General features: G+C 40.4%; 1 protein-coding gene across 17 annotated transcripts in view; it reads left to right on the top strand.

Annotated features, from left to right (window-relative positions):
- The window catches only part of nrxn2a (neurexin 2a), a 119,300-nt gene that overhangs the window by 48,984 nt on the left and 54,919 nt on the right, over positions 1-15,397 (top strand). For 12 of the 17 annotated variants that reach the window (XM_069539897.1, XM_069539895.1, XM_069539894.1 and 9 more), the window contains 8 exons: positions 423-806; positions 1,673-1,876; positions 5,380-5,406; positions 10,614-10,733; positions 10,821-11,202; positions 12,222-12,412; positions 13,322-13,495; positions 14,214-14,333. In XM_069539897.1, the coding sequence (XP_069395998.1) occupies positions 423-806; positions 1,673-1,876; positions 5,380-5,406; positions 10,614-10,733; positions 10,821-11,202; positions 12,222-12,412; positions 13,322-13,495; positions 14,214-14,333 (1,602 nt within the window). The remainder of the gene's footprint in view (positions 1-422; positions 807-1,672; positions 1,877-5,379; positions 5,407-10,613; positions 10,734-10,820; positions 11,203-12,221; positions 12,413-13,321; positions 13,496-14,213; positions 14,334-15,397) is intronic. The other 5 variants (XM_069539896.1, XM_069539893.1, XM_069539898.1 and 2 more) reach the window with 1 other exon arrangement.

The following is a 15,397-nucleotide window of genomic DNA, read 5'->3' as shown; positions in this document are numbered from 1 at the left end:
TGAAATCTGTGTTAACCTATTTCACAAGTGGCCAATTATACAGTCACACACCTCAACTTAGGAAATGTCTGCCTTATTAGTGCAATCCAAATGTCTGCCTTATTAGTCGGAGTCTAATCTGCTGCTTACTTCACATTTCTATAAATACATTTCCCTCCTTCTTAGGCTAATATGACAATGCACAGTTGTCATTTAATTCTTCAACTTTCCAGAGAGAGTTTTAGTATCAGTGTCAGTTCCCAGAGACTGGCAGTGCAGTTTCTTTATCTTTTTCAAGAAGCCAAGGCCGATGCCCACTTCCTCATTCTCACAGTGTGCTCTCACTTTTCACTTATCACAACCCACACACACCTGTCTTCGTTTTCGGCTACAAAAATATTGTATCAGTCCAAGTTGACTCACTGCTAATGCCTGCCCTACAGGCTTTATCTCCGTGAACAGCCAGAGCATCCCCTTCTCCACTAATGAAGGCAGTGAGATCCTCGACCTAGATGGGGACATGTATCTTGGAGGATTACCTGAAGATCGCCAAGCTCTCATGCTGCCCCCTGAGGTGTGGACAGCCTCCCTCGGCCTTGGCTACGTGGGCTGCGTGAGGGACCTCTTCATTGACGGACAGAGCCGCAACCTGTGGAGGCTGGCGGAGGTTCAGAGCGCCACAGGTGTCAGCAGCTTCTGCACTAGAGAGACTCACATGCGGTGTGCCAAAGACACGTGTGCCAACGGCGGACACTGCAGAGAAGGCTGGAACCGCCACATTTGCGACTGCAATGGGACTGGGTATCTCGGTCTGAGCTGTGATAAGGGTAAGATTTTCTGATAAGGATGGTCGGGGGAGGGGGGTGATGGGAGATGGTGAATTGCTGCTGCAAAGCTTTTAACACACCTTGGCCAGTATTTTATTTATCAACCCAGCAGCATAGTGGCTTTAAAGTGCCTGCACAGATAAAAAATATGTGTATAAAAAGAAATTTCATTCTCAAACCTTACTGCTGAAACCCACCAAACAATAATCATTTTATTTGCAACTGCAGCATGATCACCCACATGCTGTATAATGTCATATCGATTCATGAGAACCATAATATCAGGGCAAAATAACCTTTTCTTTCCTCTGCCAAGCAGTAGAGGAGACATCGGACGGGCAAGAGAAATTCAGCAGTGTTTCATTGGAGCCATTCAAAAATAAATTACAGTATTTTCCTACAGTGAAGTGATTCATTAATGTAGTGTCAGTATCATGAGGTTAGAAGTGTGATGTGTGTTTCTTCAGAAATGCTCCGACAGAGTGATTTTAGCCTGAATCACTCTGCATTTACCATGCAGATGGTTTTCTCACAGAGAGGCCAAATTATGCAGATCTATTGGCAGCTAATAGCATGAGGGATATATGAAAATCCCGCTTGTATTGCGCTATGATGGGTATAAATCCTTCAGAAATTTGATTGCTGCTGCAATCTTGCTGCTGTCTTTTCATGCTCCAGGCTGTTTCTGCCATCTGGTGCGGCTGATGAAAACTGCAATCTGAAATTATATCACGGTGTATCTGAGATAAGCTCAAAGAGAAATCAGGTTTCACACCGTAAATGCCACTTTGTGGTTTTAATTTGCTGTTGTGATTCCCTCTGGTGTTCACTATCTGCTAATGCCTCATGTTTTCTGAAATCTGCAGAAGCCACCACGGTGAGCTATGACGGCAGCATGTATCTGAAGGTGGTGCTGCCAAGGACGCTGCACACGGAGGCAGAGGACGTGTCCCTGCGCTTTATGTCCCAGAGGGCCTTTGGGTTGCTGATGGCCACCACGTCTCAGCAGTCAGCGGACACGCTGCGTTTGGAGCTGGACGGAGGCAGAGTCAAACTCACTGTGAACCTGGGTAATGTTGCTGCTGCTGCACGTGCCAGCAGATAATTCTACTTGACCTTTCAGGACGTGTGACCCAGCAGGAGTTCTCATCCTATTAGTTTTTGTCTCAGACTCTCTCATACCCATACACACACATACAATATCTACAGTTGCTTAAAATAAGAAAAGCACATGCCGCAGCTTTTGGCAAATATTTCTAATAAAGACCTGAGGTGGTTGTGTCAAATGTATCCCATTTAGATCTATAGAAATGAAAATGAGTGAATTAAATTGTCAAAAAAAAATGTATTGTTTATTTTCAATATTATTTCTGTCAACTACTCTTAGGTTAGTTAATTACAAGAAAAAATCACAATTTAAAAAACAAAATAAATAAATAAAATCTGCCTATTCCCCTTAACACAGTATATTCTGCTCCCAACAGTAAATACAGCTTTATTGTAATATAATAATAGTTTCAATACAACATTAAATACAGCGAACAGTAGATAAAGAAATGTTACCAATTAAAACTTCCACTCAAAATAAAAATAAAAATTTCAACATATCATTTGGATTTCATAGGTTTAGTATAAAGACTTAAAATTATTGATAAAAAAAATTGAAAAAGCGGATTTCTTTAAGATTCAATTCTAAACTAAATATAACTCTTCAATGTCAAATTCAAGGAAAGTGTGTGATTTTCCTTGTAATCTAAGAAGTTATGTTTATATGCTGTGTTAATTAATACCCACATTTCCCCCATGGGGATCAATAAAGGATTTCCTTCTTTTAATCACCAAAACACGCTGAGGTCTGATGTGCAGCATGCATATGCAAAACAGATACAATATCATATTGATCAAAAAAGTATTATGCTAATATGTTTGCATAGCCACATTATGCACATTGCTCTTCTATGGTAGTTTATAGATATTTAGTTTTAGCAGAATTATTTTTCAGTATGACAATAATGGAAAAGGTAAAGAAACACTACAACTTTTTTTTTGACAGTTTTGTCTTTATCGGAAATCTGACAGCATAGAGACAGACAGGAACTGACATGGACTGAGAGTGAGGAGGATGACATGTAGTAAAGATCCACAACCAGAATACAAATGAAGACATCTGTTATATAGTATGCACTGAAAACATTCAACTACTGGGGTGTGCCAAAATGTGGATTAGAACATTTTTCTTTTTAGGTTGGTCATTGTTTCATCCACTAACATGGAGGAGGCAGGGTTTATGACCTATACTGTAGCCAGCCACCAGGTGGTGATCGAGACCTTTTGGCTTCACTTTTGGGGACCAATCATGTCATCTTTGATCACAGTCTATGCTTATTCCAATGAAAAAAGAAACAAAGATGCTGCACAAAACTCCACATTTCAAGTTCAACACATCAAGACAAAAGAAATCTTTAAAAAAGCATTTAAATGAAGGTTAATTATAACTCAAGTGCCTTTTTAAGCAACTGTAGGTGTGTATATATATTCTGCCTTTTCTCTCTGTCCCTCTCTCTCTCAGTTCATCCAGTGGTCAGGTCCCATCTGACCGTCTCAGCTCTTTCAGCCCTTCAATGGCTTGTCTGCAGTTCAAGGAGAAGGCAGTCAGGGACCAGATCCGCCATTATGCTGAGATATAACCACTTAGGCTGCTCGTGCCATGGATGTGACCATTGTAGTTCCCTCCCCTCGCATTTACGGGCCTGTCCACTTTAGAGTTGCTTCACTGAACAGAGGGCACACACACACACGCACACACACACACACACACACACACAAACACACACACACACACACACACACACACACACACACCTGCAGTAGAAAGTCACTCTGGTCTCTGGCTGTCTGTATCCACTGCTCTGTGATGGTTGACAGTTCGAGAGCACTCCTCAGCCACGCGACTTACACCAATATATTCATGTCCAGCTGGATAAATTGATTCCATTATTCAGAAACATGGAAATGATGGGCAGGGGAAGTCATTTAAAGGCTATAAAAAATTGAATACTGTAGATGGATTTGAAAGATATTAGCTGTTGCAGACACGAGAAAATGTTAGCGATGCATCACATTTGCGCTGTTGTCATGTCTGTCATGGTGTAAGGTTCATTGTGGCTGCAGGTTGTGCAAATCGCCTCTTTCCTCTGTATTTAACGTGGAAATATATTAACATCAGGCCTGCAGAACGAGCAGGACACTTCATTTAACAGCAGTTTGAGTTTGAGAGTGAAGATCAAGGTTTGAGCTTTTGAGTAGAGGTTCTCCAGAAAAACATTTTCCAAACCAATCGGACGTATTAAATCACACATGACTTTCTCAGTATATCTCCGTGAAATTAATCAGCAACATCAATCTGTGCATCTCTAATGACTGTGTGGAGGCAATCTTGCCTAACAATGCTGTGAATAAGTTGCTATTCAGAAGGATTGTACATCGGTTTCATTGATAAACAGTTATACATATAGTGACAGATAAGTGAAATAAATTAGTTTTATAGTGAGAAATCTCAAATCTCAGCCATTTGTAGATTACGCCTAAACATATCTGAACTAAAACCTCTTCACCTTTGATCTGCTTCACTTTAGTAAAATAAAATATGGCACAGACAATGTTTAAATGTTGTGCTATGGATTGCTAGAGGTACTGGATGGACAGTTGTAGCCCAACTGTCTGATTTCAGAGAGGATATTCACTCATAAATTGTAAAATTCTGCAGAAATAAAATATTTAATTTATGAGGGATACACTAATTTTAGGCATGTCATATTGGAGCAGGGGCCTGCAATAGGGCCTAGTCATAAGAGGACAATATTGAAATATAACACACTCAGAAAAGGATCTGTCTCGAAGCTGAGATGATTAGATCTGTTGGGAAACCATTTATTGCAGATTGTGCATAATTCCAGTAATTGCTGTGTTTTCAGTAGCCACCCACACCTGCTCTTTGCAGTAACATCAGTGTGCTGCTTTTTATATCAGATGTTTAATTTTTCATCATTACCTCCACACGAGGCGCTCAGAGCCAGCAAAGGATTCCTTTTTCGTTCCCGTTATCTGTGTCAGACAATTTTCCTCACGGCAGTGCACGCTTTGAATTATTCCAAAGCACATATCAGAAAAACTATCAGAAATAGTCAAATCCATTTGCTCATGTTGAAACATATGCAACTGTGTCAAGAGTCGATACTGACGCTAAAATAATTTACTGGTGCACCTCTACTTATATGGCCAACAAAAGTCTTATTGGTCCTAACTTTGATTGGCTCTATTGTCCTTCCAGCAGTGCCAGACACATGCTGAGGTTATCCTTTCACTCAACGTTCCCCGGTTCCTCTAATGTTATGTACGCTGCGGGGAGGAAAGTGGTGGTTTAGACTCTCGAGGCTGTCCCCGGATGGTGGGCTCTGAAAAGCACTGAAGTGTCTGCAGAATGTACCTTGAAGGATGTGAAATATTCTCCTCTTTTTGTGCTGTTTCTTTCTTTTTTCCTTTAATCTCACCATCTCACTCTCTCTCTCACCAGATTGTATCAGGATAGACTGTAATCTCAGTAAGTGTCTCCTATGATTATTTACTCTAACATGATTTAGAGAACATGCTCTGTGGTATAACCATGTGACTCTTGCTCTATTCCCTTATGAAACAGAACATAATTCATTTACTCTGCCCCACAATTCTCTTTGTTTACTGTTGCTGCTCTGCTGCTCATCAAAAAGATAAAAAGAAGAATAAGCCTTTACAGTTGTACGCTTGAATGTAATTGCATACTTCCTCTCTGCGCTCATGAAATGCACACTTTAGCAACAATCTAAATTCTACATTGTCTCATAATTGCAATGTAATAATGTTGTAATCAAATCTGACGTGCAGTACTGCTGCCAATAACTGTATCATTCATTTGCCCTTTGACGACCATCTGATAATTGGGTTCAGTCAAGTTCAAGTGCAATCAACAATAATTTGTAGGCAGAGAAGCAGCGCTTGGTCTCAGTTTGAAGGGAAAAAAATTGATTTCATTAGTGGTTAATCACAGTGCAGTGGCAGAGCTGAGATCAATTTAAAGGTTAGCTTGATAGCTGATCAATAGGTAAGTACGAGACAAGGCTGTAGGGGATCAAAAAACCTGGTTTTCCTTAAATGTTGAAACGTGTGAGAGCAATCGGTTTGTTGCAGATGATTCTTTCTATTTTAGGAGAGAGACTATGTTAGGGTATGGTCTCTTAAAGGGATACTTAACCCAAACATGAAAATTCACTCATTATCTACTCACCGCATGCCGATGGAGGGGTGGGTGAAGAGTTTGAGTTAACAAAACACTTTAGGAGTCTCAGGGGCAAACAGTGTTGCAGTAGAAACGAATAGAATTAAAGACAATGGTGACTTACACTCAGACGTAGTAAACGACACTTGGATGACACCACACAAGCAGTTTGGAGGCATGTAATGTTTTTTCTGTTGTTTTATTACGTCTGAAGTGTATGTGGCCATTTACTTGAATTGTATTGGATTCTGCTGTAACAAAGTTTACCTATTAGACTCCTGAAGAGTTTTGTGGACTCAAATACTTCACCCACCCCTCCATCGGCATAGTGGTGAGTAGATGATGAGTGAATTCAAATTTTTCAGTGAACCTTAACTTTAAAGCAGAGTAAAACATCAGATGTCTGTTTTTTTGTAAAGAATCTTTGAAAACACTCAGTGTTATCCTTCCTTTTTATGCACTAAAGGTTTTAATTGAAGTTATGTGGAGCCATTATTTTTCTAAATCAGGGGCCATAAAGGAACCAATTATATTTCTAACATCCATGCGCAACTCCTCTTACGAGGTACACATTAAATGTAAGTCATTCTTTGTTCACAGTTTGCTCTATAACTTTGAGCAATCATTGAATATATTTTTTAAATTATTCTTTGTTCATGCACAATGTGTACTTAAAAAAGTGAGCCTAAAAAAAAATCTCAACAAATTATCATATTTATTATTGGTATTGTGACAGTTTTTTATTAACAAAAAATAGACAAGACAGGGACCTAGCAGATTTCAGCTGGACCCAGTGCCCCCCCTTTCCCCACCTCTGAATCGCCCTTGTGTAAAAGACACCCTATACGAGATCGAATATAAAATGCAGAGGAAACTGTATAAATGTATAAAATGTATAAAATCCTTCAATTTGAAAAATAGCCTAATTCAAACACAGGCCGGGAAACATGACCATAAAGTGAAAAGCATCCATCAAATACGTTTTCATGAATTTAAATGAGCGAACATAATTCGATTGATTAAAAGGCAGATGAACGCCAGCGGCAGATCTTCCTCTGTATTAGCAGGATTGATTTTTCTGGTATCCTACGCTCTGGTGAAATGAAGAGGTACTTTGGGGTCGTGGCGTGATGATGTTGGAATTTATGATGCAGATTGTTGCTCTCACCTGATAGCGAGCGACAGGCAATTTTAGTTTAGGTTTGGTGTGAGAAACAGATAAAAAGCGGCTGCCAATGGAGAGGTGAACGGCTCTCTGATACAGATCATCCAATACAGAGGGGGCTTATGAAAAGTTATCGCTATAATCGAGTGCTGGCTGAAAGCTTGTTTCCACTCCTCATGAATGAATAATTCCTGGCTTCTCTAAAATAAAACATTTAACTGCTCATTTTTCCAGCCGCCTGGATACTAGAGCCATTACATTGTATTTATGATTGCTGCAGAAACTGTTTCTCTCACACATGTTTTGACTCTACGCGTGTGGAAAAATCAATAACCAACAGTCTACACTGTAAATTTGTCTCATCTTAATCTATTGAACCGAGATTTAAAGGCTGCAGAGCAAAAAGAGACACTTTAGCTGTTACAAGAGATTTACGACACATGTATGAACCCAAGCAAGCGTCCATTAAATTAAGTGGATGACGTTGTTTTTCTCTGATCAAGGTGAGTAGTGTGTGTGCGTTCATGTGTGTGTATGGATGGTTCGAGAGAAGAGAGTGTTGTCTCTGTAAGTTCAATGTCCCAATGTTCAATGTCCCGATGTGAATTAATTAGAAAATAATATATGCAGATTAATAAGTGAATAAATGACAAAGATAAAACATATTGAAAGAAAGGCTTCATATCCTTTATCTGCTCAGATATCTGACAACTCGTTGCCTCCTCGACCACCAGATGGCATTGTACCATCATGCACTGTCTGCAGATGACACAAACTGTATATCCACTTTCCTGTGTCAAAATGAATCACCTTCCTGATCAATTACACTATACATGTTGCGTCAGTGGCCTCTGAAGAGCTTAATACTGCAGATGTGATGATGGATGGCTTGTTAATGGATTTTATGACTGTTAACAGCAATTGGAGCCAAATTTAAAATTGCAGAATTATCTGCGTAAACGATCTAGACAGTCACTATTTAGTGAGCGCTGTCATTGGGGAGACTTACACTATGTACCATAGACTAATTATGAGTATCAGGATTAGTTTACAACTTGAATGTAAGATCGAGTCTTCAGGTTTACAGGGGAGGGTTTGCTGTACAGTAGCAGACTTCATGAAGGTGAGAAATAGTCGTCTGCAGCAGATGCTTGGAAGCCGTCCACCACTGGATCCACCGTGGGAGGGTAATAGCTGCAAGAACAATGTTGCTGCAGTGCTCATGAGTAATTCTCTGGAATCTGGGGAATAACGGTACACGGCACACTTTTCGAAAATGAGGCATTCGCTCTGCAAAATTACCCCAATTACCATAACATGCTTTGATTACCACGCACATTCTGCATTCAAAGTCTCGGCTCACCCATACTGTTGACCTGTGCGAGCGCACGGTCCCTTGAAGTTATCCTTACTAGAAAAAATGTGTTTGTCTCAATTATAATGTGAGATCAATCTGAACAACATAGATCCTTTAAAGACAAAGCTCACTCTCCAGCGAATTTGTTAAGTGCAAATACTCTGAATGGAGCCCACCTTTCAAAAGGTTTATAGTCAGGTGTCTGTGTGAATACATATTATATTCCGCCATTTTACTGCCCTCTACACTGTGCCAATGTAAACACAGCACCGAGTCAGTTTTACTATGTGGACTTCTATATCTACTCTTAAGAGACCAAACTGTAACAGTGCTCAAAGACACTTTGCAAAGGATTAAAAAAGAACCAAGAAAGAAAACAAAAACTAATAAGTATAAATATAAAATACAAATACATAATCAAACATTATAATCACTTCAAATGTAATTAAATCTTAGACTACTCCAACATTCCCTGTTTTTAGTTTGTACAAATAATTATGAAGATTTCTTTGAATTAGTCCTGAACCCCTATGATATTATTTGACCTTAGTACCGGGGCATTTCAGGGGCCAATCAGATTTCAACTTGGTCCAGTGCCACTCTGCTCCCGCCCCTGGATCCACCCCTGCAAACAAGGCACCCTAGACCGGTTCAGATATTAAAATGCAGATGAAGCACTGATTTGATAAACTGCATAAATGTATTGATAGTAAGTTTCTGTTTATAAAAAAAGACTACTGAAAGAACAGGGGTACCTCAGGGGTTCCTGGGGCCAGTGCCTCCCTTACCCCACCCCTGGATCTGCCCTTGTTTGCCCAGCCCCCTCTGGAGCCACAAAAGGCTTCATACAGCTGTCTTTAACATATGCTGTAGTTCTCCATGAGACTGGTTAACAGATATTCATGTGAGGAAGGTGTTAATTTATACCACACATAAAAATCCTTCACTTTCCTGAGAAGAATCCTTGCTCTGTTTTCTGTGTTGGTCGCCTCAACATCACAGTGTTTGAGTTTAGAGGCTGACATCAAGTAGCTCCCCCTGGAAACACAGATAACATGCACTGAATCCCACATTCTCCTCTTTCATTAGAGTAAATCTTGTCCGTACCTGTGTTTTCCGTGATGGTTTACAAGCTAAACATTTCTGTCTTACTGTCGGACATGATTCCAGTGACTGCTTTGTTTTTCATTATCCAAGTAAAACCCATCAAATGTAGAGGGGATTGGCTGTCATTGATCTGTCTGGTGTGCATAGTCAATATTCAGCAGGTGGATGGTGGTATCATGCGGTGCTCTGCTAAGACGCTTGATATGCAGCCCCGGACAAAGCCCAACCTCCCCAGTCGCTGCTTTATTTCCCAGAGGAAGAAACAGTGAAGTGTTCGGAAACCCGTTGATGTTTTCCATTTATTGCCCTCTGTACGTCCCCTGTAATTCTCCTGCACCCTGAGCTCAATTAGACAGACAAACCCCTAAAGGCGCAGTCAGCTTAGGCATGGCCAATTAGTTTCCCAAGCGATGTCAGAACTCCTTTGAACTGCCGTGTCGGCCTGTTGCATAGGCACTGATTCGGGATGACGGTGCAGCAGTGGCAAGCCTCTGCACTGTGACCTATTTTGAAACCGGTGGAAAAATGCAGAGGATAGTGAAGAAATGCTGAAACCTAAAGCTGTATGTTTGGGCCAAGCCTCAAGATAAGACCTAATATAAACCCCCAGCAGACATTAATAAAATGCCACTGCAAAGAGAAGCATGCATCATACTATTTTACACCGACAATCATTTGGAAATAGGGGCTACTCCTCTAATTTATTTGTGTCTGTGTGTGTGTGTGTGTGTGTATGTGTGTGATTCTGAAAGCAAGTAGGCTGTGCACCCCGGGGAGACAGTGCGGCTCATGTTGAGAGCTTCGTGTGGAAAAAGTGCACTGAGCTGATTTAGCTACGATTCTCACTTGATGCTGTTTACGTCTCAGGCAAGGGACCTGAGGTGCTCCTGGTTGGCGAGAAACTGAACGACAACGAGTGGCACGCAGTCAAGGTGGCGCGGCGCGGGAAGAATTTGCAGCTCTCTGTGGACAATGTGACCGTGGAAGGTACTTTGGGAATGAAGGGGGCTGTAGAAGCACTAGTTCAGATGTTGAGAGGTGTTTGTAATTTAACCTTCATGTTTTGCTCTGCAGGCCACATGACAGGCGCCCACACTCGCTTGGAGTTCAACAGTATCGAGACAGGGATCATGTCAGAGCGGCGTTTCATCTCCGTGGTGCCCTCCAACTTCATTGGCCATCTGCAGGCTCTCTCCTTCAACGGGATGCTGTACCTGGACCAGTGCAAGAACGGAGACATCTCCTTCTGCGAGCTGAATGCTCGATTCGGCATGAGGCACATTGTGGCCAATCCTGTAACCTTTGTAACCCAAGCCAGCTACCTGGCCTTCTCTACGTTGCAGGCCTATGCTTCCATGCATCTTTTCTTCCAGTTCAAGACCGCCAGTCCTGACGGCCTCATCCTCTACAACACTGGAGATGGCAGTGACTTCATCATGGTGGAGATAGTCAAAGGGTAAGGGCTGGTTATACATGCACACATGCACACAGGCCGAGGCTGAGGAAAGATAGAAGGGACTTTTTGGTGCAAAATCAATTATTCCTCATTTTGTACTTGCATAATCTTATTTCAGTGCAAAACTCGAGACACTTGAATATGAGTTTATCCTCTTTCTTGGGCTCAAAATTACATAATCATGATTCATATCTTGAATTCGTCAGCCCGCAGCACTGAAGAGAGACACAAAAAACATTTGTTCATTGTGAATTAATTTGTTAAAGGGAGAGAAGCACAGAGTGCCAACGCAGTGACTGCTGTTACAACTGAACCAGTGTCGCCCTCACACAGAGACAGACTCGAGCACATTCGGCAACTTGACTCAGTCACAAATAAATTTGAGCATCCCACAGTCAATCCTCGTCTTCCTCTCAGTAATTAGTCAGTGGTGGGCCTCATTCAGCTTGGGAGCTCTGCTGCACCAGAAGCTCTCACACAGCACAGACTAAAAATGGATTCTTCCAATACTTGTCATAGTGTTGAGGCTGCGCAATGTTTATCTGTGAGGTGTTTACCTCTGAATCCAGAACACTGACATGCGTGTCTAAAGGGGGATATTGATTCAAGTAACTGAAAATATCTGACTTCTCTCACTACATGCTGTTTTTTATTTGGATCTGCATTAAATTACATGCACTCATAAATGTCAGGTTTTTTTTCATCAAGATCCATGAATTCTTCTCTGAGAAATCAACTAAAAATGTTGGATATATCACAATGTTAAACCTGGATCACCAAAATAAATGGGCTCTTCCACCACCTATATTGCATCCTTCCACTAAGTTTTGTTGCAATCCACCCATATGTTTTTGTGTAATACTGCTAACAATGCAACAAATGAAGCCAGTGAAAAAATATATATATCTCAATCCTACCTTAATGCAATGTTGTAAATGTCACATTATAAAGGGAGAAATAACACTATGACACTGACTACTGACAAATACTGTTTACATCTACATTGTCCTGTCCTGCAGGTACATTCATTATGTTTTTGACTTGGGAAATGGGCCGTCACTAATGAAGGGAAACTCTGACAAGCCTCTCAACGACAACCAGTGGCACAATGTGGTAATCTCTCGCGACAACAACAATATGCACATCCTGAAGATTGATGCTCGCACTGTCACACAACACACCAACGGAGCACGCAACCTGGATTTAAAAGGTAACTAATGTGAACATTTAAACATCTTTTCATTAGCGGACACAATGATTGCTTTACTTTGTTGTTGAGATTTAACCTTGTATCATTTTTCTAATATCGTGCTAAAAGGAATACACACTCAGACTGTCATTTAACTGTGTGGTTTAAACTCTTTACATTTGGTATGCAACAACATTACGTGTGATTTGGAATATGAGCTCTGGAGTTTATAATGTTCAGTTTTTGCTGACACTGTCAGAAAAGCACAAATTCAATTAATTGTTTATTATTGAGGTCAATGGACCACATATTATATTAATGGGTGTTCCTAAATTATTTGTCCTTCCCATTTACATACATGAGGACAGAATATTAGGAACACCTCTGAATGTAATGCAGGCCATTACAACACGGTCACTATAACTATGACCTTGATATTATAACCATATCATTAAATTAACACTGGAGAGCAGTTGATTTATCGGTTGGCTGATAACTGATCAGCTGATATGAGCCTTTTACAGACATCTGTATCAGCGTTTGCAGATAAAACATAGTAAAAAAATACAGAAAACTTGTGCATTTATGTTTACATATTACATAAAGAAAATTATGTTTATCTCGTCAGTTTAAGTTCTATGTATTTGGTTGTTTTTGTCTTTTCTTTTTATTTATTATTTAAAAGTTTAAAAGTACATCTTAAGTCAGCACAGTTAAATTAGTTTGAATACATGTATTCAGGTGTACCTTATAAACTGGTCTCTGATTAAAATTGCTAGAATTTGCATTATACCCTCATACATTTTCAGTTATTTAGTCATTTACTAAAGGTTTAATTTGAACCCTTTACTATGTGCATTGTCTGTGAATGTGTTGTTTTAGAACATTCACCTAAATGTGCTTTGTTGTGTTTTTTCCTGTGTCTCACAGGGGAGCTGTACATTGGTGGTCTTGGGAAGAGCATGTACAGCAGCCTGCCTCGGTTGATAGCATCACGGGAAGGATACAAGGGTTGCCTGGCGTCTGTGGACTTGAACGGAAGACTCCCTGACCTGCTGGCAGACGCCCTCTACAAGGTGGGGGAGGTGGAGCGCGGCTGCGGAGGTGAGGAAGTGTGAAACACCCGTTTATCATTCCTATAATCTGATTTTATTATATTTCCAGTATCCAGGGCAGAGATGAACCAGATTCTAACAGTTCACTAAAAACTAATAACATCACATGATATAAAACTACTTTGCTGAATACTCCACCATGATTGGCCAGTAAACACATTTTGTGGTTTATTTTTTCGCATTAAACAGGCTTAGATGCAATAATATCACTCTGCAGTCAAGAAATCCAGCTGCTTTTGCTGAGTCATAATCAAACAACAAAACACTGAGTGTAGCTCAGAGTTCTGCCAAATCCTAAAAATCTCAAATAATCTCTGCAGGGTGCCGCTCATTCAACAGGAAACAGATCCAATATAGGTGCACCCACAGTTCCTAGTTAAGGAGTCATCAAAACAAAAGGCTTCTTCTACATTTTAATGATGAGCAGAGTCAATTTTTACAGCAGATTATTGGAAAATAACTGAGGCCTGTGGCCTGATGGTGCTTTTGGGCTCTCCAACATGAGTAGAGTGTCTTAATGCTCCTCCTGAGAGTGTGACTGTGCATCAATAATTGCAAGACAATCTGATTCGACGTCTTTACTTCCTGATCTGCTGTGTTTCACTACCTTCAGTATTGGTTTGCAGTACGATCAGCTCACCATCATGTATTTGTTTCCTTTGGGGTGGTAGAAGACGCATGTTAATTCTGCTGCCTACACTCTGCAGGTCCCAGCACCACCTGCACAGAGGACTCCTGCCACCACCAGGGAGTGTGTCTGCAGCTGTGGGAGGGCTTCTCCTGCGACTGCACCATGACCACCTATGGGGGGCCATTCTGCAGTGACCGTAAGTGCAGGTTTATTACATCTGTTGGGATACTTAACTCTTTAATAGGAAACAAAATGATGACACAATGATCAGATCACATTTAGTAAGTGGTCGACAATTGAAAATATCTGTAAAATACTCATTATTTAGGCTGTAATATTGCATCATTACAGATCAATATCCAGGTTACATAAAACTTTCAGAGACACAAACCGTTTTTTAGTTTATCCAACTTTGGTTCCTAAAGTTTTTGCAATGAAAATCTTTACTTATGGCAAGAGTACATGTTCTTCTCTGATTATTACTGTTCTGAAGAACTGACCGTAAAGTCTCACAAGCAAAATTAGAAACAGGGATCATTTTGCATAACTGGCTGCTGCATTTTTTTCTTTGTCACTCCTGTAAACGTATGTGTCCCTTCAGATGTTATTTAGGACCCTTTGGGCACATCCGAAAAACGATGTTGGGGACACTGATGTGACTGTCTGCAGTTAAAAAACCTTTAAGATTAATCTGCTCTTACAAAAACAAAACTGACACAACCCAGACAGCAGGACACATGATCACCCACTGTTATACTAAAATGCAAAAGAACCAAAACCAATCAAATCAAGCAGAAGAGTCACACAATGCTTTGGTAAACAATCATTGTCAAACAATCAAAACAGTGATACCAGGTAAAGCATTTACAAACTCCACAAAAAATCCTATATTGTATAATATTATCATTATTATATCAGATCAATGACTGACCACTCTTCTGTTGTATTTGGTTTTTATTGTAACAACAATAAGTTAAAGTGACACTGTAACTTTGTCTATCATAGTTTTTTCCTAAACTGATCTTCTACTCAAAAAGATAGTGTGATGGGAAACATGTCTTGGCCTTTCACACAGACGCTGACATAAACTGTTCACCTCATGCATTAGACCACATGGTGATGTACTGTATTTTCTAGCTGGAGGAACTGAGTGGATACTTTCACACCAAGTGCCCAATGACACATAGATATCACCACATTTCAAAAAGCAAATCTCAAATCTTAGTCCAGCATAATAGACCCTGACTTTTACCAGAAGCT

Source organism: Paralichthys olivaceus, chromosome 15, assembly GCF_024713975.1.
Source record: "Paralichthys olivaceus isolate ysfri-2021 chromosome 15, ASM2471397v2, whole genome shotgun sequence".
NCBI lineage: Eukaryota > Metazoa > Chordata > Actinopteri > Pleuronectiformes > Paralichthyidae > Paralichthys > Paralichthys olivaceus.
The sequence above is the reverse complement of the archived record's forward strand: the minus strand, read 5'-3'. Positions and strand labels throughout refer to the sequence as shown.